At 38.0% G+C, this 25,773-nt stretch overlaps 1 protein-coding gene across 6 annotated transcripts in view; it reads right to left on the bottom strand.

The window, feature by feature from the left end:
- APP (amyloid beta precursor protein) overlaps positions 1-25,773 on the bottom strand; it is a 253,740-nt gene that overhangs the window by 157,324 nt on the left and 70,643 nt on the right. For all 6 annotated transcript variants that reach the window (XM_014859018.3, XM_014859014.3, XM_014859016.3 and 3 more), the window contains exon 3: positions 17,631-17,760. In XM_014859018.3, the coding sequence (XP_014714504.3) occupies positions 17,631-17,760 (130 nt within the window). The remainder of the gene's footprint in view (positions 1-17,630; positions 17,761-25,773) is intronic.

Below are 25,773 nucleotides of genomic sequence, written 5' to 3' on the forward strand. Positions count from 1 at the left end.
TATACCCAAAGAACAATAAGCAATTCCTCATTGGGTCAACATCTATCTTATGTGGAAGCAAGAGAAAGGAATAGAACCGACACTCAACATTTTGAGAGAGCCAAAAATGGTGGCACCTGCTGAACAAATTCTATTTGGTTGTAAAATTCATGTCCCCTTCCCCACTATGCAATGCTTCTATTTTCTCAATAATGTCCTTATTCCCATGGCTGTACCTTTACTCCAATCAATTATCTACATTCTTAAAGCTGGACCTCAGACCATGTCACACGTAGAAATGTTCCAAAATTCTGCACTCCAGTAAACCACTTCCTGAGCAGAAACTTGTCCTTCTAATTCTGTCCTCTCCTTTTTATCTACTACAGCTACTCATCATGACCTTAGGTCTCTAGACTCTTCGTCACTTGCTAAGGTTAGCAGAGGAGGTTTCACTGTCTTTATTCCATTTCCCCACCAGTCCAGCCTAGGGATCTCCACACACATTCATCATCCCTGCTGATAACCAACTACCACCAACATGCTCAGGATGCCCAGACTCGGCTGTTCTGGCCTACTTCTCCTCTTGAGACTTTATTAAATGTTCCTTCTAGATTCTCTGATGTACAGCTTAGTCTTGAATGACTAGCTTTAGGAGACAATGTAGTTGTCTCCAACAATCAAGGAAACAAATATCACTCTATATTTCAGGGGTTTTCCAACTCAAAACTTCTCAGAAAAAAAAGAATTTATTATAAGATGCAAAACTATTTAGTGGAAAAGGAAGTAGATAAAGAGAGAATGAATAAGGATGTTGCAGCATTTAACTAAAGAGCTAGCCAAGAAATAATTGGGATATGGTACTTGGAATGAACACAACCTTTTACTGGTATGAGAACATTGCTCTAAGTTCTCAAGGCTTTGTTAAACAGAAAAAAGGATTAGAGTTCTGTCCTTGTACCTGCAACACCATCTAAGGAAGAGGGACACAATATCTAATAGAATAAAAAATATAATAAGAATACATGATTGACCAAGCTCTTCAATAAAAACACGTCTTAGAAATTACCCAGTTCCACTTTCACTTATGTTTCAAAAATCATGTGATCCTTTCAATGGGGATGGATCCCAGCTAAATCATAATCTCTCCCTATGTTACCACTCTACTGTGGACTTAGAAATTGCCACTCAGATTTGTACACATGGATTAGTGTCATTATCATAAATCACTTTGCCAGGATTTATCACTCTTGAGAGAATGGAAATAATTGAATTTCTGGACTTGTAAGGAAGAGGGTTTAGGGCAGAAAATTACTACATTAAGGCTTCCAAAAGGTATATCACAACTAGTTAGCAAAAAATTACCCCAAGAAAATTCTGATCCTACTTCGCTAATACAGTGTCTTATGACAGTTTCTAGGTCTGGCCCAAATGAATTATCTACACTGGCTGATACTCACAAGTAAGAGCTAAGAAATCACTGTGAATCTCTGTGGTAATAGAACATAAGGCCTATATTATTGTAAATAAATAATAGACTTGATAAGGGGATACTGGAATCTGTTTAAAGATAACCCAAAAAACTCTGGGAAAATCTAAGGCCAGTTAAAGGATATACACAACTTGGGACTACTGATCAGGGCCTTACTCAATAACACAAGTATTAAAAACTACTTCCATATTGACAAAAATCCCCTGTGTCATATAACAGAATGAGAACAAGGCTATTCCTGAAGCTGGTGTTTTCTTTATCACTGTAACTTCCACCATGGATGTAAATGAAAATTTCTGCTCACTTTGTTACTTTTCTGCTTGACTGAATTTTATAACGAAAACGTCAGTTCCTTTCCTTCAGAGCACAAGTGCCATTCAAATTTTACACACCCGGCAGAGTGCATGCATTTGTTTAGATGCAAAACCATTTAAATATGCATCACTACAAGCTGCAGCACATTTATGGATGCTGCAGGTTAAAATTCTCTTAAGCAATAAAGCAAAGGTATCAAAGGAAGGCGCATTCAGGCTTCAAACATCTTGAGACTACTTCTTCCCATCTGAAAGCAGTCAGCCCCGCCCTCCTTTCCTGGCCATGCTCAACCAGAAAGCAGTGGAACTGTGCCAAGGCCCATTCCATTACCCATATGTCTTCCGGGTCAACAACCCAAAGTCACATGAAAACTCCATCTTCAGTTGACCTCTCCAGGGAGCAAATATTTTGAAGAGCAAGCATTCCAAGCATGCAAAGCTCAGCCTTTAAATCAAACTAATCTCAACTACTTCTTCAAAGTAAGGCCCTGTCACACATAGAAAGGTGTTTGTAGAAGGCAGAAAGGTGTTTGTAGAAGGCAAATCTCTCATGTGAGATTGAACATTTGTATAAATGAGGAAACTGTGTGTGATTAGGGTTTTCAATTACAGGGGATAATGCTAGGGTATTTCATATTCCAAATAATACGGTTTCTGTCTTCTGCTTAAAATTATAAAGATGATTAAAATGTAGATTAAAGGAAAAGTATACTTAGGGTCTCAGTTGTTTTAACCCAGAAATGTTGTGGTTTTGGAAAAATGCTGAGGAACGACTTTGATTTTTGGTAAGAATATCTGGATATCAGAATTTTCTAAGAAAAGTGTGAGTGATTTGCCGTTTTCTGGCCAAAGGCAGACATTCATTCTAACAATGGAATCAGGCTAACAGGCCCTGGGAACTCCAGTATGCAAGCTAAGGTGACCTATTTCATGGTTTCATAGTGTTTACTCAAGGTCACCCACAAAGAGGGCGTGTCTACTTTTCCCACAGTCAAAAGAAGCAGAAGATCAGTTCCCTCTCTTGGCCTGACATCATCTCCACTCATGCCATCACATGACAATTCTAGATGTTTCATTTTTGCTTGATGTTCGAACTGTCTGGATATCTCAAACGCTTAGCTTTTAAATTTCTCTAACACAGGAGCTGGCTATCTTATAAATCCTCAGAAAATGTGTACTTTTAATACCATAATATATAGGAGGCGGCCACCTCTTTGGGACAACTGGGCTGATGTATTGAAAAGCCAACTGTCACATCAAGTAAGTACAAAAGACGTCTTTGACAACAGTTCTCATGTGCAAATGAACATTCACCCACTATAACAATAAATAATAGGTAATATGCGTATTTTCTTGGAATTCTGAGCACGTGGGAAGACTGTCTTACTGTTCTCGACTCAGACAGCTGTTTAGCTGACATTCCTACATTAGGACAGTGTTCCATGTTTTGCTTTTGGAAGATTTAATTCTCTTCTTCCCAGTTATAAATTTTACTAGAAATATAAGATCTCCTCACAGTGGACAATGCCAATTTCAACACTGAGATCATCTCTATATTTAAAAAATATATATATTTTGCAAGAAATCGTATATTTAAGTAAAGCATCTAAAAATGCTTTTTTTTATATAATTAAGATTATCATAGATTACAACCTTGTGAGATTTCAGTTGTACATTATTGTTAGCCATGTTGTGGGTACACTGCTTCACCCTTTGTGCCCTCCCCCCTAAAAATGCTTTTTAAAGTCAAGTTTTGAGAGGATTATGCTAAACTATATATCCTCATTTCTTCAAAAATGTGAAAAATGAATACAGGAATATTTCCTGGGCGTTTAAGCTTGATTCATTTTATTCTTGCATACTAGTTGTCATTAATTGGCAGGAAAAGCAAAACAAAACGAAACAACAACAAAAGCCCTTGATTATGGTGGTAGCCCATTATGAGGCATATTTCTGCATCAATAGCAGGGTTTCTACATTAAGCTCATTCAAATGCAATTAATTCTTATGCATGAAATCATGAGTCCATGAGACTCTAATAAAAGCTGAAAACAATCCTATCCTTTGCCTGAAACAGATTTTTATTCCAAATGGTCCAATAAACCAAGAAATAATAAAATGGAAGAGGCATATTCCATGCTCACGTGTTCTCTGTTTAACCTGAGAAGCCCAACTTTCCCACTGATTGATAAGGAAACTGGCCTGCATCTTTGACGAAATGTCCATGTAAGCTAAGAGCAATACTCTGCACTATCAGCAGGATTCTGAATGCTCTTCCCCTTCAGGGACAAGACCAATTATCAATACTCTGGGAGTCACATTGAGTCTGATGACCAGTAAACACCTGGAGGCCTGGCCTGGATATCATAACTAAGGAATCATCAAGCCAGGCCTTTGGGAAACCATTGCACTGACGAGGTTTCCTAGTCATTGTGAAAAAATAGACTACCCAGGAGGACTCCTATAAAACACCAATATTGAGAATTTCTCACATAGGCTGCAGAAAAATGAGCCAAAGAAGGAGACCGAGAGTCAGCAGAAAGACTGAAGCAGCAGCATACTAATGATGTGGTGAGAAAGCAGTGATCAATGGCGTTGGAGACCACCGAGACATTAAGGAGGACAGAAAAGAACAAGTGGATTTGACAACGGGAAAGCCAGCAAAGAGCTCAGTCATTGGAGTTGAAGGGATGGATGCCTGATAACAGCTGACTGTGGAGGGAGGTGGAGGCTGGGCAGATAAACAGGAATGGCTGACTACCATACCAAGAAGCACAGCTGTGCATCGGTAGAGCAACGGTGGAGGTTAGAGGAAAAGAGGGGGTCAAGTGACTCGCATTGACGGCCCAGGGGTCCTCTGATGAACAGAGAAATATGAGAAAGCTAAAAATTACTAATACATGAAATGAAGTAAAGGAACTATGGACCAATGCCTTTATAAAGTCAAAGTTCTGATACAACCAGGTTACAGCATCTACTCAAGAAAATATGTGCATCAGTACCCATGAATTTAGACTCAATTGAGAACTTTGACCAAAAACTCAAAATGAGAAACAAAGGCGGAAAGAGGAAAATAAGCTCAAAATATTTAAATGGTAAAACACAGGATAACATCTTGGCATCCTGAACATGAGCTTATTGTATTAACTATGCTTAGAGAATACAGAATATCGTAAACCCCTGACTGACAATTAATTCTAAGTTTTCAATAAAGCATCAGGAAAGAGACACCATGTACTTATAGGAATCCAGCAACCCTGAGCTGATAAAAACACCCTGCAATAAAGAAAGGGATCTTCAGTGACAGCCAAACCTTTAGAAATAAATACAAACAAGGTTGTATCATATTCCAGCAAAGTAGTCAACACTGAAGGGAAAGATTTAGGGGAACTCCAGCTGGCTAACATTCTTGAAAATACATGTACCTAATCAATAAATCAATAGGATGCCCCCCAATTTTAATGTCATAAAAAGGCTTAAACTTCTAGAAGGGACGTACTTAACATCTACACATCAAACACCTACTAAACACCACATTCATCTCATCATTTAGTAAAGGCATTTAAATATGAAAGAAATTAAGAGCATACATAAATATGACCCTAACTCTTAAGGTACAAAATAAGAATATGAAATAAGTTGCTAAACTCCATTACCATTATAAATGATATTTAGAAGTGGCTTTCTGTTAAAACAATCCTTTATCATTAGCATTAAAAGCTAATGATAATGAAACTATCCTAAACTAATCTAATGGCATGTTTTACCTCTAATCACAGAGGCCTCTGGTATACACTGGCTTTAAACTAGACATGTGTAGGATAGGTTAGACTCTATTTCCTAGAGACAAGAATTTAATGTTCTCTTATCCAGATCCAAAAAAAATTGGTTTTGTCCTAATCAGAGACTCTGTTACTTCCTGGTTGTTAAATACAATCCATCCTTCCTCTGTTGAGCAATATTAACTAAGTAAATGGCATTTACCATAATCTTAGAGATTCTTTTAGGCACATGAAATTGTTCTATGCCCTTCACCTTTCTAGTGTCTAAGCTATTCCTTCTTTTAGTTTTCCTTCCCTTTTTTTTAATACTTATTTTCTTTTTTTTTGCTGAGGATGACTAGCCCTGAGCTAACATCCATTGCCAATTTTCCTCCTTTTGCTTAAGGAAGATTCACCCCGAGATAACATCTGTGGTAATCTTCCTCTATTTTGTACGTGGGTCGCCACCATAGCATGGCTGACAAGTGGAGTATGCCCGTGCCTGGTGTTCTGAACCCACAAAGCTGACGCAGAGCACACTGAACTTAACGACTAGGCCATGGGTCAGCCCCAGTTTTCCTTCCTTTTTACAATATTCAGCAAAATCCTCAAATCATTCATTTGATATGCATGTATTAAGTACCTACTATGTGCCATGACATGCTCAAAGCTCTGGGGCTATATTTCAGTGAATGAAACAAAAGTTCAAATTTTCATGGAGCTTATATTTTAGACAAAAGGCAATTATTTCCAAATTTGCAGGCATTGCATAAAAGCCTTCTTAGTCTTCAGCACCATTCCTGTTTACTCCCAATAGAGCTCTATGATTATTCTTTCCCCGCGTCATGCCCTGAAATCCAATAACTGTAAAACTTTCTCCCAATCTATTACCCTCTAATGGGTTTGCTATTAAAATTCAAAAGATACAGTAACCTGTATTCCAGGTTACTACTAAAATTCAAAAGATGAGGAGGAGCTGTATTGCCAGGTTACTACAGTTTATGGAAATATTACTCCAGAGTCTAAGCAGTTTTTTCTCTAATCCAATTGTACCATCTATTAAAAGAACTGATATAATAAAAGGATTTATCCTGACACACAGACTATGCACCATACAAGGATTAAGAAAGTGGGTCTATCTTAGAGGTGATTTTAGCATATTAATGACATGTGCAAGATAAATAAAACCATACTGAATGTTCAGGTATTTTTCTGGACACCCCATGAAAAAAAATAATCAAATGAATTTAATGTCCTTCCAAATCAAAAATGTGATTTCTACACTATTCCAAATTTGAATAATCAACCACCTTAGTTCACTCTGATTTTCCAACACTATGTACCAACACTACCAACACAAACTGTTGTCCCTGGAACATCCCCATACATATTTTCTAATTCATATCTTTTCCTCTTCTCTACATACACCTTAGGATCCATACCATGCCTCACCCTCTTTCAAGAAGCTTCTACTGTATGCTCTAGCTCACACTTCCGTCTCCATAACTCCTATTCTTACAGCAATCCCTCATTTTACTTACATAAAAAGTCCATACCATCTGGTCAGAAATGAATTATGAGTCAGGATTGGGAATTTAAATGGATTTGTGGTTAGGGAAGAACTTCCAGGGAACAGGAGTCTAATTTTGATCATGTCGACTTTGGGTCCCCAAACAAACACCTATCACAGTTTCCAGAGTAAAAATGACCCCAACTACAAACCTGGACAACATCTAAAATAGTGAAATTCTGCCCCAAATTCTGATACATAGGTGAAAAAGATAATTTTATATATTAATAGTCATAGGTTACACCCAAGAAAAAGCAAACATCTTGTAAAGTCGACATGTAATACACAACAAGCCCATCTCTATTGTCTGTTTTGGTTTATACAACTCACAGTGAGACAGCTAAATAAGGACACTCCTTCCACAGCAACTTGACTTGCAACTTGTAATCTTTAAAGAAATTAAAAAAAAAAAATGCCTGGAAGCCTGAAACTCAACTTCTTCCTGCCATAGACCCACTTGATAAATTTCTCCACAGCAAGAAATAATAAAAATCATTCACTGCCATCTCATGAAGCTGTCTCTTCTGTTACATACCCCCATATTTCTAAACTGTGCTTACATAGTAATTTTTTCATTTTTCCATTTTAGGTCTTCCTACAATGGAAGGTGAAATTTCACACTTGACCCCGCCCCCTTTCCAATCCCACCATCCGTCCAGGATAGTTCTATCATGTATATGGTATCTGTATCATGACTATGCCAATATTGCTGAGACTTGGGCAATAATGCATTCTTTCTTTTCATCTTACAACTTTTTCTCATTTTTAAAATTTTGGTTTTTCTTCTTCTCAAGTTAATACTTGCCCCATTTTAAAATTCATTTCATTTACTCTGCAACAGAACTCCGAAACCACTCTAAGGTCAGGCAGGGCCATCAGGTAATGTATCAGTGCTGTTTTTTTCCTGGAGACCTCCTTCCTGGGAGCCTCCCCAATCTGGACTGGCTGCTCTCCAGACGGCTGCACAGCTGTTGCCTGGGGACTTCCCTTCACCATCAGGTTTCAAAGCTAAAGCTGAGGACTCGCTGACAGGAAAAAAAAAAAAAAGAAAGAAAGACTCCTGGGATGCCTCACCAGCAAGAGCTGAAATTTATCAAGGGATGTGGAAGAGAGGGAAATGAAGCCACTCAGTGACTACACTGATAAAAAAGAAAGAAAACAGAATTTATCCCCAGACTCCACAGCAAAACATATTGAGAGCCTTCTATGTCAAGCATTAAAATTTGAACATTTCATAACATCCTTTGATACTGAAATTAAAATGCATCTTAACTCAGGCTTTAGATTCACTGTCATCTTTATGTCATTTCTTACATTCATGATGCTTTTTTATGCATATTTTTTCTCAGTGCCTTTTAGTCCTCTTTCATTAAACATACACGTCAAATTATTTTTCTGAAATGTATTAAAGTATCTGAGAAAAATTATTTTCCCTAATTTGACTTCAGTATTCTTGATGTAATTAACTCTTCCCGTCGTAATACATACAGTTATACTTTAATGGGTACTATTTGCGGATATTATGAAGACATGCTGTACCTAATTCACAGTATTAAAACTGAAAATTTTTAAGACCACAAAAAGCATTTCTCAGTCCTTTTCCGAGGGAAAAAATACATCAAAAATTTCCTATAATTTAGGGCTGGCCCAGTGGTGCAGCGGTTAAAGTGCTCATGTTCCGCTCGGCGGCCCGGGGTTCACGGGTTCGGATCCCAGGTGCGGACACGGCACCGATTGGCAAGCCACGCTGTGGTAGGCATCCCACAGATAAAGCAGAGAAAGATGGGCACGGATGTTAGCTGAGGGCCAGTCTTCCTCAGCAAAAAGAGGAGGATTGGCAGCAGTTAGCTCAGAGCTAATCTTCCTCAAACAAAACAAAAAATTTCCTATAATTTGTGATGGCATTAAGTCTGTCTAATATATTTAACATATTATTTACATAACTTTTAAAATGTAGTTCACTAATTAAAATATAATGAAAACTAGGGTTTCATGGCAAGAGCATAAGTTAATTTCAGTGAATTCTAGTTTTTATACTGAGTTTAAGCTACTCTCCTGCCCCAAAAAACCCTAGAAATTAAAATTAAAATTAAATCCTTAATTTAGAGCTGTCTGTACTACTCTAAACTTTTCCCTTACATTTTATATTCTTCATCTGGTTATAATTATCCACGTGGCATAAAACATGGGGCCGTTTCTAAACCCCACAAATCTTGCATAATTGTCATACACAAATTGTATTTTCCACTATAGCCCTTTGGAAAGCTATCTGCTGGCTAGAAGAGTAAACACAATCAAGAAAAGCTTTCAAGTGTTATATTTGTTTTGGGAAATAACATGATGAGAAATGAGTTCTAAAGACAAACGGGAAAATCAGTTTCCTTTCTCTACTGGGGGTAGGAGGCCATGACAAGCAACTCATGGCCTGAAAAAGATGTTCAGAAGTTGCCAGAATAAGAAGAGAACTTTGATGAAAGGTAATTTCTTTCTTGATTCCCCACCATACTCACTTGTAATCATTTATCTACACCAGAAAAAAAGAGAAAATTCCATGACAAAAGACAGAGTTTGAGCTTAGCTGGAAACATTATGGTTCTTCATGTTAAATTTACGTGGAAACAGCAAGCTAATAATTTCCAAGACTGAACTAGGCGGATGTAACCAGGAAGTAGCTATTCACTGGTTGGCACAGAAAAGTAAATGTTTCAGACCATGAGACGCGATAAAACGGGACCAATCTCAAACAGAGAGAGAGAGAAATTAAAAACTCAAAATAATATATATCCACTCTATTCAGCGGACATGTTATTAAACCTAAAATCATTTTTGTCTTCTTTTATAAAGTAGGTGAAAATGTGACCATGTGAAATTTAAGTTACATGGGCCTTTTTTTGCTTCTTGGATGCCAGCATCTGGTCTGTCTCCCTCTCTCTTTTCTCTATACATGGAAAAAAAATCTAAAAGTAATATAAAAGAAATTAAACAGAGAATATGCTTTTCATGAGTTTAGCTGTTCATTATAAAAGCAAACAATAACTTACGGAGATCAGAACTCACTTGTATGGAGTACCTGTAATAATCTCCATTTTTTTGGTTTTAGTATCCCAGTGTCTCTTGGAGAGAGCCACAATACATATACATAACTCAAACAGGGCTGGTATTTCATATAAAAATGGCAACCAGAGCAGCAGGTGAGTCCTGAGTTTCTACTCACCTTTTTTTAATGATTCAATGATTAGCTTAAAAATGTTTCCTATTCTCAAAAATTCTACCCTCAGTTGCCAAAAAAAAAAGTCAAGTACCACGTGTATATACATAAAAGAAACGAGGTATATATTCAATGCCAGCCTGAAAATAATTATTTAGATTAAAAATGGTAACACAGTATCTATTCTAAGTGAATGGAAAAAACACTAATGCTTTTTAAAAACTACTACCCTTATTATGACCAATGACCTCTTCTTCCTGAAAAAAGTGAGCCATGTTCTATACACACTCTTTAAGGTCCCACCTTCAGGACTTTTCTTACCTTTTGTCTAAATAACTAAAATACATCTCCATTCTTGCCCCCTGTCCTTGAAATCTTGGCTCAAATACTACTTCTTGCCAAGTCTTCCTTAAATTCCTCAGCTAGAATCCCCATACCTACTAAAGTCCGAAGGAGGGACCACATTTCACCTACCTCCAGGGTCAAGTACAGGTTGGTAGTCAATAAATACTTATGCAATGAATATATAAATTACATATTTTATTAGTTATTTTTGTAGGACTTATTTCTCCATGAAGTCAACTGACTATTTCTCAAGCTGGAAATTTAGAGAAAAAAATATTTCAACTAGTCCCTTTATTATTAATAATAGAAAGCATGAATGCTTTTTACTCATTATCAATAAAAAACATCAGGTCTAAATGCAGAGGTATCTATCCTTACATTAAACTTGGGATCACAAATCAGTATTAAAAATTTCTCCATGTTTTAATATATACAATGAAACAGCACATATATTTTATTAAAGTAACTATAACATTTGCAAGGCCTTCAGGTAATAATTGCTTGTAAAAATCAAATGGATGCAAATGTATCTATTATGATGTTTATCCCAGTATCATTTACAACCACCACCACAACAAAACAAAGGAAACAATCTAACTGCCAAAAATAAGGAATAAACACATTATACTGTCTGCTGTTAATGCTAGATTAAAAATTGTGCTTTTAAAGAATATTTAATTTCATAAACAAAGCATCAAAAGAGTGTTAGGTGAAAAAAAGCAGGTCACAAACAGGAGGCACAGAATTATATAACTGTTAAAAATAATAAAAGCACAATATATATGCAAAAAAATATAGACTGAAAGGAAGCCAAATGGTTTTGTTTATTATTTCTTAGTAGTGGCCCCATTTTCTAAAATTTGTACAATGAACGTGTATTACTTTTGTAATCAGAGAATTTGAAGTACACAATTGCAATTCTTAGCACGTATTACAAATGAGATGCCTATTAACCTGACCATTCACTTTTCAATGCATTCCTGAGAAGCACGGGAACAATATGAGGCCAAATAAACTGAGATTCCCTTGTTTCATCTGTCGTCTAAGACCTATGCTCACAAATTTTGTGTTGCAGTGAAACACTGACAACAGAGCACACCCATAGGGCATGACAGCAAATTCTCAAAAGTTGTTGTTTCTCTTTTTAATGACTCATGAGACTTAATGACTCTTGAAACCTATCTGCAGTAAAAACAGACAAAATTAAACAGTTAACTAAGTAAATCATTCACGCTATCAGAGACCTTACAAAAGGTGTTAAAAGTCCCAGAAAGAAGACATAACAGGAGGTACAATCGTTAAAATAAGAAAATGAATCTAAATTAGAATTAGGGTCAACAAAAACCAGTAAGTTTTTCTTTTTAAAATTTGATTTATGAAAAACAAAACACAAGCCTTTCAACTTAAGAAAGCAAATCAAGCTGGAAGCTTAAATTTGGTAGAAGGTAAGAATGGACACATACTCTTCTAATTTGGCAGCACGGTGTTTTTAAAAATAAAATGTTTTCCCCTAAGAAGTTATCATTACTTTATAAAGCTCATAAAGCACAGCCATCCAGGGGCCAGCCCGGTGGTGTAGCAGTTAAGTTCGCAAGCTCAGCTTCAGTGGCCCGGGGTTCACCGGTGCAGATCCTGGGCGCGGACCTACACACCCCACTCATCAGGCCATGCAGAGGCGGTGTCCCACACAGAGGAACTAGAAGGTTGCATAACTAGGACATATGACTACGTACTGGGGCTTCGGGGAGGGGGAAAAAAAAAGGGAAGACTGGCAACAGATGTTAGCTCAGAACCAATCTTCAAAAAAAGAAGAAAAAAAAAGCACAAGTACCCATAAATAAAACAAATTAACAATCATTCTTGGTGCCCTTTCAAGCCTTTGACTTTTCTTCAACCATTACTACCTGATGGTGGATACAAAAATCATGTACTGATTTCTTAGTCCATCTTTTTCTGATGATAAAAGCAACTTATTTATTCTAGAAGTCCATAGAGGAAGGCTTAAATAAAATCAAAATCACCCGTAATCCCATTGTTTGGAGAGAAACACTGGTAAGGCTTCTCTTCCATGCATATTTTCTTCCACACATTTGAGAATCAGACTCTATATACTGGTTTTGAAGTATGACTAACTTGGAATATTCAAAGGTCCCACGTGGAAGCCACAGAAAAAGGAGTCTGATGTCTCTCCAAGAATAGCAATTAGCCTTCCCTGAAGAAGAAACGCCTAGGGATTCTAGTCATTCCTTATGAGAGCATGATGTAGACAATCCTTAAAAATACAGAACATTTAAGAGTTTGCATCCCCCTTGTGTGCAGAGGCCAGGCTCATCAAGCATCATTCCCATCATATATATGTATATAACCCCAGCACATGCATCTCCCAGGACTTCGTAAGCGGTAGGATCTAGAGAATACAGAGGTCGGAGCGCCCCGGAGGAGCCAGAGGCACTGACTCGCTGTCACACTGGATTAATGTGGCTGGGCATTTACAAGATTCCTTCAAGTCTACAACACAAATGTTCTCCCATCCCCACCCGCATGATCAGCAGACATTTGATCCCGTTCAAAACGTTCATAAGCCATTAGGTCCACACCAGAAGGTCCTTGATATTTGGTCGTATTTGGTCCTGTCTAAAACATCCATGGAGACATTGGGTCCACATCAAAAGATCCTTAGTATTTGGTCCTGTCCAAAACCATTTGGTGTGGACCAAATGTGCTCATGGACGTTTTGGATAGGACCAAATGTCAAGGACCTTTTGGTGTGGCCCAAATGTCTTACAGACATTTTAGACAGGACCAAATGTCCCTCAAGGATCCCCATTCTTAAAATTTGGCAAAGTCTAATGTAACCTTCTTGAACATTGTTCTGCTATATGATGCATCTCAAGAGAATCATCGGGCCGGCCCAGTGGCACAGTGGTTAAGCACGCACGTTCTGCTTTGGCAGCCCGGGGTTCGCTGGTTCAGATCCCAGGTGTGGACATGGCACCACTTGGCACACCATGTTGTGGTAGGCATCCCACATACAAAGTAGAGGAAGATGGGCATGGATGTTGGCTCAGGGCCAGTCTTCTTCAGCAAAAAGAAGAGGATTGGCAGCAGTTAGCTCAGGGCTAATCTTCCTCAAAAAAAAAAAAAGAGAATGGTTGTTTGGTATAAATCCAAAAAACTACTCTGGTACAATATCTGTCAGAATACCTAATATATCCTTTTCACACTAAAGAAGATTAAGATAGCTGTAGATAATTCAGACAAAAGTAGTCACCAAAAAACAATGTATGCTTGTCCTAAAATTTTTATTAGAACAATTAAAAATCAAAAAGAAGATGATTTGACTACTTTCAGTTTCTCGTTTAATCCTATCTGAATAGTTTCCTGGTCATTACTACTTCTTTGTTTGAAAAGTCTTGAATCTAAAATGAAACAGAATGACATTTAAGGTAGTAACTCTTTAATTTCTATTTGTTTTGGATTAAGTTATTAACCCGATTTTACCCCATAAGTCAACAGTAATTTATCTCATGCAATCTACCTCGCCTTTACAGGATAGACAAGTGCAGAAGTGTCAGTTTCAATAGTGGATCTATTACGCCATGAAGACAAGTCATTCAAGTGGAAAGGAGTTTCAACTCCCTTGCAAGAAAGGAGTCAAAGCTTTGCAAAGAAAATATTCTCTTTGAGCAAGGATAATGAGGTGCTTGAATCGCACATGCGATAATTAATAAAATGTTCATATGATTAAGACAAATCTTACACTGTGGTTCCAGAGGCACAATCAAAAGCAAAGGGTGAAATGAGAAAACCAACTCGCTCTCAAGGGAAATCATCTGCTCCATGGGAAGAAAGTGGCAACAGTAACCTAATATACTTTCTCCATCTAGACAAGGAATGCAAGATACTGTAGAGCAAGTATGCCCAAGGTAAATACACGATTTAGAGAAAATAACCCAGTGTAACACCGGATCCTGCATCTGATAGAAAAGACAAGAAGATTGCATGCTAGACATAACAGGCATTTTTCTCTCTTCAAGCTCTATTTTGAATTTTAATATGCTTAATGTCTAAGATAAGCTTATTTTGCTTTCTAGGTATCTCCTTTCTGAGAATTATCTTCAGGAAAATAATCTCTTTTGTGTAAAGGATATATTTGGATACAGCCAGAGAGGTCAGAGGGTATTCATGGCAATGCTAAACAGTAATTTTCAGTTCGAGCAGCAAGTAATATATAAGAACGCTGCCTATTACTACCATAAAGTAGAAAATGTTGTCACATGGAGATTTATCCTGTTTCAGGGTCATGGTTGTCTCCATTATGAACACAACATCTGCTGTGAGTTTGTGTGTGGGTGTGAGTGTGAGGAAGATTGGCCCTAAGCTAACATCCATGCTAATCTCCCTCTGTTTTTTGTATGTGGGACGCTGCCACAGTGGGGCCTGACAGTGTAGGTCCGCACGTGGGATCTGAACTCGCAAACCCCGGCCGCTGAAGCAGAACGTGTGAATTTAACCAGTACGCCACCAGGCAGGACGCTACTGTGAGTTTTTAAAAAGGTGTTATTGATTGCCTCGAGTTCACAGTCTTTCCTCTGTGATTCGATTTTGTAAATCACGTGGTTATTTGCTCTAAAACAACTTTTCGTTAATACCGTAAGGAGCACTGGATTGAGAACCGAAAGATCTTGGGCTTCGGTCCTGATTCTACTACTAAGTCCCTGGGTGAGTTACATCCAACCTCGCTGACTCTCAATATTGGTGCCCGTGAAGTGAGACTGCTTAGAATGGAATTTTCCCAAATGGTTCCATAAAGCAGTTTATCACGATAAAACCAAATATTTTGACAGTTAATCATAGCATTAGCATAACATCTTCAGACTTCATATTTAGATCTAAAGACATCAGATACATTTCTTGTTCCTTTTCGCAGTGGTTTTTCCCTGGGAGTTTCAGTTCACTCTTGCCACAGGAGTAGACGGGGATGTACTTTTCAGAGATGGGGAGGCGTGGCGTAGGGGCAGGGAGAGTGGCTGGCAGAAGGGATCCAAGTGATTTGGGGTCAAAGGAAAACTGACACAACTAAGTGGTGCTACGGTAACGAATTACAGTCTTAATAGGGATTCTACCTTTTAGTCAATTCTCACACTTCTGAAATAGATTTATGAAGCTGGAGGATCTAAGCAAAATGAGGTGTTATGACTGTCATATCAGGTGTCATTGGCAATAATGCTCATGCAAAGATCTAGTACCACTTTCCAGCGAGCTTAGATTATAAAGAAAATGTATTTGAAACATTTCATAGAGTGGGCAAGTGAGAACTAAAGACACAAATCATTAACAAGGCCTGGCCCACGTGATTAACTGATTTGTGACCTACTTCCTATTTGTACTGAATTATATGGTCTCTTGGTGTAGCGACTAAGTTGGTTTGAAATACGCAGTTCCTGCAGACAGCTGATCCCTATATTTTCTTGAAGTCAGAGCTTTGTATCTAGTATTTAAACATTATTTATTTTCATCTTATTAAATCTTCACTTCTTGACCAGTCAGACAGAAAAGGGTGAGAGGCTTTGTAAAGTATTTAGGAATAAGGAATAAGGAGGAACAAGGAAACTCTTGAATTATCAAAAGTTTATGAATCTGATTTTCCACTCTCTCTATCAATGACATTGTGAGCAGTAAGTCCACAGAGGAAATCTTCATTCCAATGCCCAGTGCTTTCTATCAATGTCTCAAATTATGTGCATGCATGAAGAGTAATCAGTTTGCTCTATGACATACATGTTTGAGCAAGCATTATACAGATCTCTAGAATCCTCATTACCCTTACTTTCTCAGTTTGCTATTGGGACCTTTTTTAAAAGATCCCTTTTAGTTTTTACAAGAAGTCATTGGAATATACATCAACATTTGTCCACAGCCTCCATACATGGATCTCTATGTCCTTATTTACAACCATCTTACTGACGAATAAACTTATGGAAAACATGTAGATGCTAGCTATCCAATCAATGATTGCCAATATCCACAAAGCCTGGTCAGATAAAAATATCAACTAGGAAGAGACTAATAACCAAGTCAGATTAAATACGGAGTATGACACTGTTTCCAGAGGAAGAAAGTATGATACCACATAAAACTCAATTGTTAAAATAAAAAAGTAAAATTTGAGGGCTATGAGAGAAACATACATTTAAACATTAGAAATCAAACTGTTTCTTCCAGTTTAATTAAGCAGGAAAAATAAATTCACCAACTCCAATACCCCAACTCTCGCCAAATAGAGTAGTCAGTTGTTTCAGAAAGAGATTTTTAAAAAATCAGCAAAATGTTGGAGCTCCACATTAGGTTCCTTCTTTTACAATGTCTGTGTGAAGAAACACACAAGGCCCTAATTCTACAAGTCCAGATAGTTAGCGTACATGAGAATCACCTATGGAATTTGATAAAATTAGGACTCCTGGGCCCCACCACTAGTCATTTTCATTCAGCAGTCCTGGGATTGGTCCAAGAATTTGTAATTTTAGCACACACACTGGGTAAATTCATTCTGAGCCAGGAAATTCAGAAATACTACTCCTGTACTATCAGAACACAGGCCACCTTAACAGTCCAAAATAGAGTCCAGCACAGAGTAGCAATGTAGTGACAGAGGAGCCTGTATACAGTCATGCATCGCTTAATGATGGGATGCGTGCTGAGAAAGGTGTCGTTAGGCAATTTCCTTGCTGTGCAAACAACATAGAATGTACTTAGACAAACCTAGATGGTATAGCCTACTACCCACCTACGTTATATGGTACTAATCTCACGGGACCACGATGTATATGTGGTCCATTATTGACCAAATGTCCTTATGCGGCACATGACTGTATTTGACCTAATTAGAGCATCCTTTCTTTTCATCCCCAAAGGCCAGGGCATCAGTGCCAGCTACACGGTTGGCCGCGGCTGGCCGGCTCACCTAAGCAGCGGTAGGGAATCACAATGTGCGCGTGGGTCTTGCACTGCTTGCGGCCCCTCTTGCACCAGTTCTGGATGGTCACTGGTTGGTTGGCTTCCACCACGTTGGTGATCTGCAGTTCAGGGTAGACCTGGGAGAGCACACAAAAAGGATAAACTGTTATGTGCGGCAGGGGCTGGCATGTGCCAGCACCTGATCTACCACTGCTGTTATCCTAAGTCCTGCTATCCCCCCAACCCTCAAGCCTGCTGATTTGGATCAAGCCTGAGAAACTCAGGGTCAACAAAAAGCTGCAAGTGACAAGTACCTAATCAATCATTCAGAACATTAAGTGACGTGACTTTTATCTTATTTTAAAGCATCCATTCAGGTTTGTTTATTTTTTCAGGGGAGGTAAAATAGAAAAGAAGAAGGGGGCCCTCTTACAAGCAAAGGGTCATTTTCAATGCAAAGTAAACTGGCGTGAGGACGATATTCTGTAATGTCCTAAATAAATGTTCTAGTAGATATACCTTTACTTACTTAATTACTTATAATATTACCTTTACTTAAATTCAACACGTCCCTATCTCACCAATTAGGTAAACATTTTACATACAGGATAGGACACATAGAAGCTTTCTATATAAAAACCCTTCTCTTTATTCAAAGTAATTTACATAAGAATAAATTATCCAACCACTATTACGAGTGTCATTTAGATAAAAAATCTGTATGCATGAATCTCTTCCCCTGGTAACTAACTAGAGCCCTTTGCTGTGATTACTGTTCTCAGTAAATCATGGTGTTTACTGAGCACTTGGAATGAAATGTGAAACTGGATCAACCAAAATATATGTGTGAAATACCAAATCACTTCTAATGATTAGTAACGAGTAGAGATTTGAAACAAAAATATAAACATAAAAATTTATTTCTAAAATGGGCTTTCCTTTCCATAAATCTTGCATTTCACAGAGTTACTGGGTTACCAGATAATGAAGAGAGAGGCATTTAAAAGAATTGAGAGTGTGGGCAAAGGAATGGTTCTAATGATGGGCCATGAAATCTAAACAGGAACGAAGTGAGAACATGAAAGGGAGTGAAGCACAGTTAAAAGGCTGTAATATCAAAGAGCCCTGCTATGGGCTCCAGAATTTGGGCATAAAGGTTATCACAGAAAGTGAGGAGGTGAGAAGTAGTACTTGGAAGGTAAGAGTTGAAATTAAGATTGTGGAGGAGTTACAGTCATTGGTAATTGAAAGGACTAAAATATGACCAATGAAGAGACTGGCTGACGAAGAATGATGAAGGCAAGATTATTGGAGGAATAAAACTCAAGGAACTGAGAAAGTGAAATACTGGAAGGATCCTCACGGTAGATATTAAAACCACTTAAGAATCATGAAAGGAGCAGTTGTCTGGATGACAGAAAGCCAGTAGGTAAAACCTTCCAAGATTGCGGGAAGCTAAAATCTTCAAAGATTGAGCGGGTTTGCCACTGGGGTGGAAAGAGGTCTACAGATGGCCCCAGAAGGTAGAGGAGACAGGTGACCTAGTTCAAGAGGGTATATTCCACAGTTGCGATGAGGGGCAGTTTAGGGAGGAGAAGGGAAGAATGATTTGGAAGTGAAAATGAGGGAGGACATCGTCACCTCGAGGCACAATGCTAACAGGATTGTGAGAACAGAATTTCTACCAGAGAAGGCGGCAGGTGAAACAGTGCCTCTGAGGGAGAACCAGGTTTCAGAGCAAGATGATAATGTCCAGTGGGGGTTACGGATTCAGGGAAGTTTGCGTATGGTTGTCAGTGATGTGCAGAGAGGGCTTGCCATGATCCTGTCTTTATTTAAAATGTTGATATTTTGCACATGGTGGATTTTTTGGCACTTTGATTTTTTAAATATTGCATTACAATATTATTTATCCTGATTCGTGAGTGCATCACTCATCTAGTCCCAGCACTGACATAAATCAGTTAAAAAAAATAAGGCACTGAGAACGAATGAAAAATGTAGACAGGGCCAGCCAGCTCTGTGGTGTAGTGGTTAACTTCAGCACACTGCGCTTTGGCAGCCCAGGTTCAAGGATTCAGATCCTGGGCACAGACCTACAACTTGACAGCCATGCTGTGGCAATGACCCACATACAAAATAGAGGAAGACTGGCACAGACGTTAGCTCAGGGACAATCGTCCTCAAGCGAAAAAAAAAAAGAGGAAGATTGGCAAAAGGTCTTAGCTCAGGGCTAATCTTCCTCAGCAAAAGAAAAGAAAAAAGGTACATCCAGACCATGGACTATTCAGCACTAAAAAGAAATGAGCTATCAAGCCATGGAAAGACATGGAGTAACCTTAAATGCATGTTGCGAAGTGAAAGAAGCCAATCTGAAAAGGCTCCCTACTGATGATTCCAACTATATGACATTCTGGAAAAGCCAAAACTATGGTGACAGTAAAAATATCAGTAGTTACCAGGGGTGAGAGGGAAGGTGAGATAAACAGGAGGAGCACAGAGGATTTTTAGGGCAGTGAAATTATTCTATATGATACCATAATGGTGAATACATGTCATTATACATTTGTCCAAACCCGTAGAATGTACAACACCAAGAGTGAATCCTAATGGAAGTTATAAACTTTGGGTGATAATGGTGTGTCAATGTAGGTTCATCAATTGTAACAAATGTACTACTCTGATGGAGGATGTTGATAATGGGGGGGGACTATGCATATGATGGGGAAGGGCGAATATAGGAAATCTCTGTACCGTTCTCTCAATTTTGCTGTGAATGTAAAACTGCTCTAAAAATTAGTGTATTTTTTTTAAAACAAAAAAGATAAGGCACTGATCAGTATAGTGTGGGGTAAATTCAGTGGTGGAGGTATACGCTATGAGAACACAGAAAAAGAATAAATCAGAATCCTAGAGTGGGTTATTCTTCAAAAACACTGCCAGTAACTTAGCTCCAAATGGGAACAGCTACCTTCACTTTATGTTATTTTGTTCTTAAGTATCTTAACACCTCCGTGCATGCATTTCAGTCACAGACAATGCTCAACTTGAAAATGACTCTAAAAGTTTAATGTCCATGGCTTTTTTCTATATAATGAAAGGTAAAGTGGCTCTTTGTGCAGGAATATAATTCTCCCACCACCTTTCCTTGTTTATTACATCACAAAAGTACAGCACACATGAGTCATAAACTCGATGACACTAGAGAGCTTGCCCTGAGGGACGCGACTTTATGTGCAGTAAAGTGTGAGTTACAGCATTTTTCTAAAGGGGTTCTAGCTGCCACTTCACAGAAATACTACCCTGCTGAGAATTTTCTCAGGAGCGTTCAGTTTTCTATAAACCTTGTGGCAGCCACAGTCAAGTCACACATTTTTCTTTTCAATTCAAAACCAGAAAACTGTTTGTAAGGTGCAAACTGATAAGTAGGAAAAAATGATCTCTACTTCGCATCGTGTACCACCTTCAGTTTCCTATGGCACTATCTGGCGCAACGCAACAGAGCAGTAACTTATCCAGTTGGTAATTTTCCAGCAGACAGAAGTGCATACTGACAAATAAACATCAGAGAAGACAGGGCTTCTCCCATAAAGATCACGAGAGCTTCAAAAAATGATGAACCAAACACAGAATTTACTTTCAGTTCCCACCGTGAAATCTACATCGTATGTGTCATCTCCTCTTCTTCAACGTCTCTCTCCAGAATGCCGACCATGACGATTGTTAATATGCAGATGGATGAGGAGATTATGAAATCTGAACCCCGTAAATCCCATGCAGAGTTTGCCCATGCCCAACCAATGAAAATGGAAGCAGTAACTTCAACCTGATTCACCTACTTTTATTCAGAGACAAGGGGTTATTAATTTGGATTTGTCAAAGTTGATAAAATTTTGCTGTTCTAAAAACAGGAGGTTGGGGCCGGCCCGGTGGCATGGTGGTTAAGTTTGCTTGTTCCACTTCAGCAGCCTGGGGGTTGCAGGTTCAGATCCCAGGTGCGGACCTATGCACTACTCATTAAGCCATGCTGTGGTGGCATCCCACATACGAAATAGAGGAAGATGATTGGCACAGATGTTAGCTCAGAGCCAATCTTCCTCAAGCAAAAACAAGAAGACTGGCACAGATGTTAGCTCAGGGCCAATCTTCCTTAAAATCAATCATCAATCAATCAGTTAGGCAGTTTATTTAATAAGGGTGAGGAACACCAACAATCAAGGTAACAAAATTTCTTCCAAGCACAGCAAGTCCCAGTTAATCACAGTGACTACCACATACACAAGCAACCCTCCACTCAGAAAGCAAAAAGACAAAAAACCCAAGAAAAAACATATTAATCTTTCTGATAAAAATTCTGAGGACCATACCTAGTATTTTTTATGAAGCAGTTCCAGTATATGACTGGAGACAAAAGAGCATTTTGTGTTGAAAACACAGCATGGCTCATAGTTTTAGGCAAGAATAAAAATTAAAATAATTAGCCATGCAAATGTCCTCGGGGCTAGTTAACTCCCTGACTCTTCACCATAATTAATTACAAGCATCAGTTCAAGGTTTTGTATTTTCTTTGTGGGATCTCAAATCTTAACATAGGAAATAAACACATCTGGAGTTCCTTTAGCTATTTCATTTGCATCTTTTCCAACACACGTAATATATGTATTACTAACATAAGTATTGCCAATAATTTGCTAATATAGCAAGCAGTAGCAAATCCCAACTCTTATATCGTCCCCTCCTTTCCAACATGTTTCCTATGTGAACCCCAATTACGAGTAACTCTTTTCTTGATTATTTTTATAAAAAGACTTTTGACAACTATAGTTATATTATTAAATACTTAAATAAGCAAATCCAGGCCTGTGTCAGTTACTTGAAAAGCAAATTGTCCTCAGTCCCTACAACCCTTTCTAAATTACAGCTACACAGATCAGCCACTGTATAAATACATACACTGTGCTTCAAACACACTCTTACATAAGACCCTTATACAAATACATCAAATGCCCAAGCCCATTAGGGTCCCCCAGCATCGACAAGCCTCCTCCACTCACAGTGTAATATAATGTTAATCCCTCTCTCCTACTTTAGGAATGCTTTATGGTATTTATCACAGTGTGCCTCACATTTCTATTAAGTACATATGTGCACCGCCTTCCCAGTGAAAATGCACTTTCCTAGACAGCAGGAAACACAATCTGGCACCCTGTGGCCTCCCCATGGCACTCCACGTTCATTGTCTTTGGTTTAATGCTGTCAGGAGGCTGCCAACCCCCTACCCTCTCTGCAGTCCTGCGGCCCCCAGCCCTCTGAAGGAGTCCTCATTAGTGACCATATTTTAACTCTGCAGTTCTGTCCCCATAGCTGATTAGAGCCAGAGGAAACAAACTATAAATCGCATCCTCTTCCTCAAGAGTTCTGAACCAACACATACAGGCTCTAGCTAGATGAGGGGGACCCCGACTGGTAGGCAGGATAAGTCACAGCCAGAGATGGTGTCTGTCAAAACTGACGCATGAACGGGAACTAAGCATCTGGAAGACGCAGCTGGTCTAGGAGGAAAAGAGGAAGATGTGCAGAGAGAGAAGCGAAGATGAGAGAGCTGTGTACTCTAGACAAAAACAGACAGACAAGACAGAGGATCAGACAGGGACGGCTGATTACCCATAATTCTAGTAAGGCCTGGCGTGTCCCTTGAATAAGCCCCTTTTTAAACATAAGCTACTTTGGTAGCTTTATTTTCCTTCCAATTGAACAAAACCCGAGAAAAAGGCCCATCTTAAATGTCAGTTCACTAATACTCTCTCCCCGATCCCTTCAATCTCTGAATCCAAAGCATTTTATCCGACCACTTTCTACCTTCTATCACTGAAGAGTCTTCCCACCTATTAGAATACACATTCCTTGAAGGAAGGGACCATATGACTCATTTTTGTGTTTCCTCAACAACAGTCTGTAACACTGTGACAGCACAATAAGTGCCTGATAAATATTTAATGAATATTTCTGGTTAAGATCAGAATCCACTAATTGCAAGGAAATTCAGTAGATGTGATGCTCCCACTGGGCATTATCAATGTATCTCTTAAATAGCATGACCTACATAGTATAATAATATAGTTGGATGATGAGTTTTTGAGAAAAATAAGCAACTCAATGACTTCTAATATTATTCTTCCAAGTAGGATGTGGCAAATAATGGCATCTTTTACAAATAATAGCATCTTATATAAGAAGCCATAGATTAAGGTTAAAAACATGTTAGTATAAGGAAGATGCTTAGGAAGGATTAAGAGCCAGGCTCTCACTGAGGCTAAGAAAGCCCATCTGGCTGTTCTAGAAATATGAAAACGAGCCTACTCTTCTAGCCATAGAAACACGTTTTATCTTTAAAAGCTAATGTATTAGTACATAAATTTAACTTTAAAAAAAAAAAAAAAAGGAGCTGAAGCAATTCCAAAGAACTAACAGCCAGGAGAGTGGCAGAGTAGAAACAATCTTACATCCATATTAGAAGGTTCTAGTTGGTAGCCTAAGCGGTTTTTCTCACTACAGAAAAATATCTTAAAACTTGGTCAGCATCAGAACATTTTCATTCTAAATTTAAAAAATTTAAAGTCTCTCTTTCTTTCTCTCTGTCTATCCAAATTAGAAATATATTAATCTCAGACAAGATGACATTTAAGTTGCTAAATACGCAAAGCTAGAAAAGACATTGGTATTTGAGAAGGCCAAGAACACGTAGTTACATCTACAGAAATATAAAAATATTTCTTTAAGACATATGTTGTCAGAGTCCTACAGAAACTTTCCTCTGTTCTCAATATTAAGGGCAAATAGGGGAGCCCTCGAAGCCCCTTTTGTAATCAGGCCACCTGGGACGAGTGACTAATGCCAAAAGTCTCATTTACACAAATTCCAAATGACCAAGGATATTTCATGAACACCAAATCAAATGTGGCCAGGAAACAAGGTTAACGGTCAGAGTAATGGGAACTGCTACTAAATCTGAAAATAATTTGCTTACTGTTCTAGTCTTTCAACTTTGAAATCAATTTTTAAGCAAATTCTCAAGGATATTTCTTTTTGGAAAAATATGCTAGAAATTACAGAGTATTAATAAAAAGGTGTTTTAAACACATGAAGTCAATACATAAAGTCAACCTATAAAGTCAGAAGTCAATAAATAACATATGATGCTTTAGTTTGTCTTAATCAACTTACAGCTTTTCAAAAGGGATGAGAAACATATCTGCGCAAGCAGCCTGGCGAAAATAATGCAGACCCTGAAGGAGGCAAGACAGAGAACTTACATTCCACAAACAAGAGTAACTAGATTTTATAAATATTGGAATGATAGGTATATGAGGTGTTCATTATACTATTTTTTCTACTTTTACATTTTCTTGAAATTTTGAATTAAAAAGAAAGTTAAAAAAATGAGTCCAGCGGAAATAAAGGCAGATTTCTAAATTTACAAAGAAAAAACTAACACATAAACAAATCAAGACACTAACTATAAACACATAAGTGTAAGTAGCATGTATAACATACACATGTAACAAAAAACATCAAAACTCAGTAGTAAAATGGTATAGCGTTAGCCTAATCATGGGATATGTTCATAGAAGATGAAATTGATGAAGCTAAAACATAACAACTAAAGTCGGTGTCATTTCTGAACACTCAGAGTATTAATTACAAGTTTTAAACGACTTCGACTTCAGTGCCTAAACCAAAACAGAGCATGTCCTAGAGAATATATTTCTGTTTTTGGTTTGAAACAACATTCTTTCTCCTTTAAAATTTTCTGAATATATGGAAAAATCCTAGCTCAAGCTGTTGTCAATATAAATTCTTTTAATAATGAGGGATATTGGAAACAGAATAATTTAATTGAGAAAGAGATCTGGAAACCAAAAAATGTTCTCTGCTTACAATTTAATGAGGCGCTGAGAAGCAATACACAGCTGATGAAACACAACTGCAATAATGGGAAGTATGAGCAGGGTTATGTTTTCACAATGATGACCTTACATAAGAGCAAGGGATGTAAAAGGCTGCAGGGCATTAGCATATTTCCCAATAATTTGGCCCCAGTCTGTTTCTGACATTGTCTATAAATATATTGTTATCTACATATTTTCATA

This window comes from Equus asinus, chromosome 18, assembly GCF_041296235.1.
Source record: "Equus asinus isolate D_3611 breed Donkey chromosome 18, EquAss-T2T_v2, whole genome shotgun sequence".
In the NCBI taxonomy this organism is placed as follows: domain Eukaryota; kingdom Metazoa; phylum Chordata; class Mammalia; order Perissodactyla; family Equidae; genus Equus; species Equus asinus.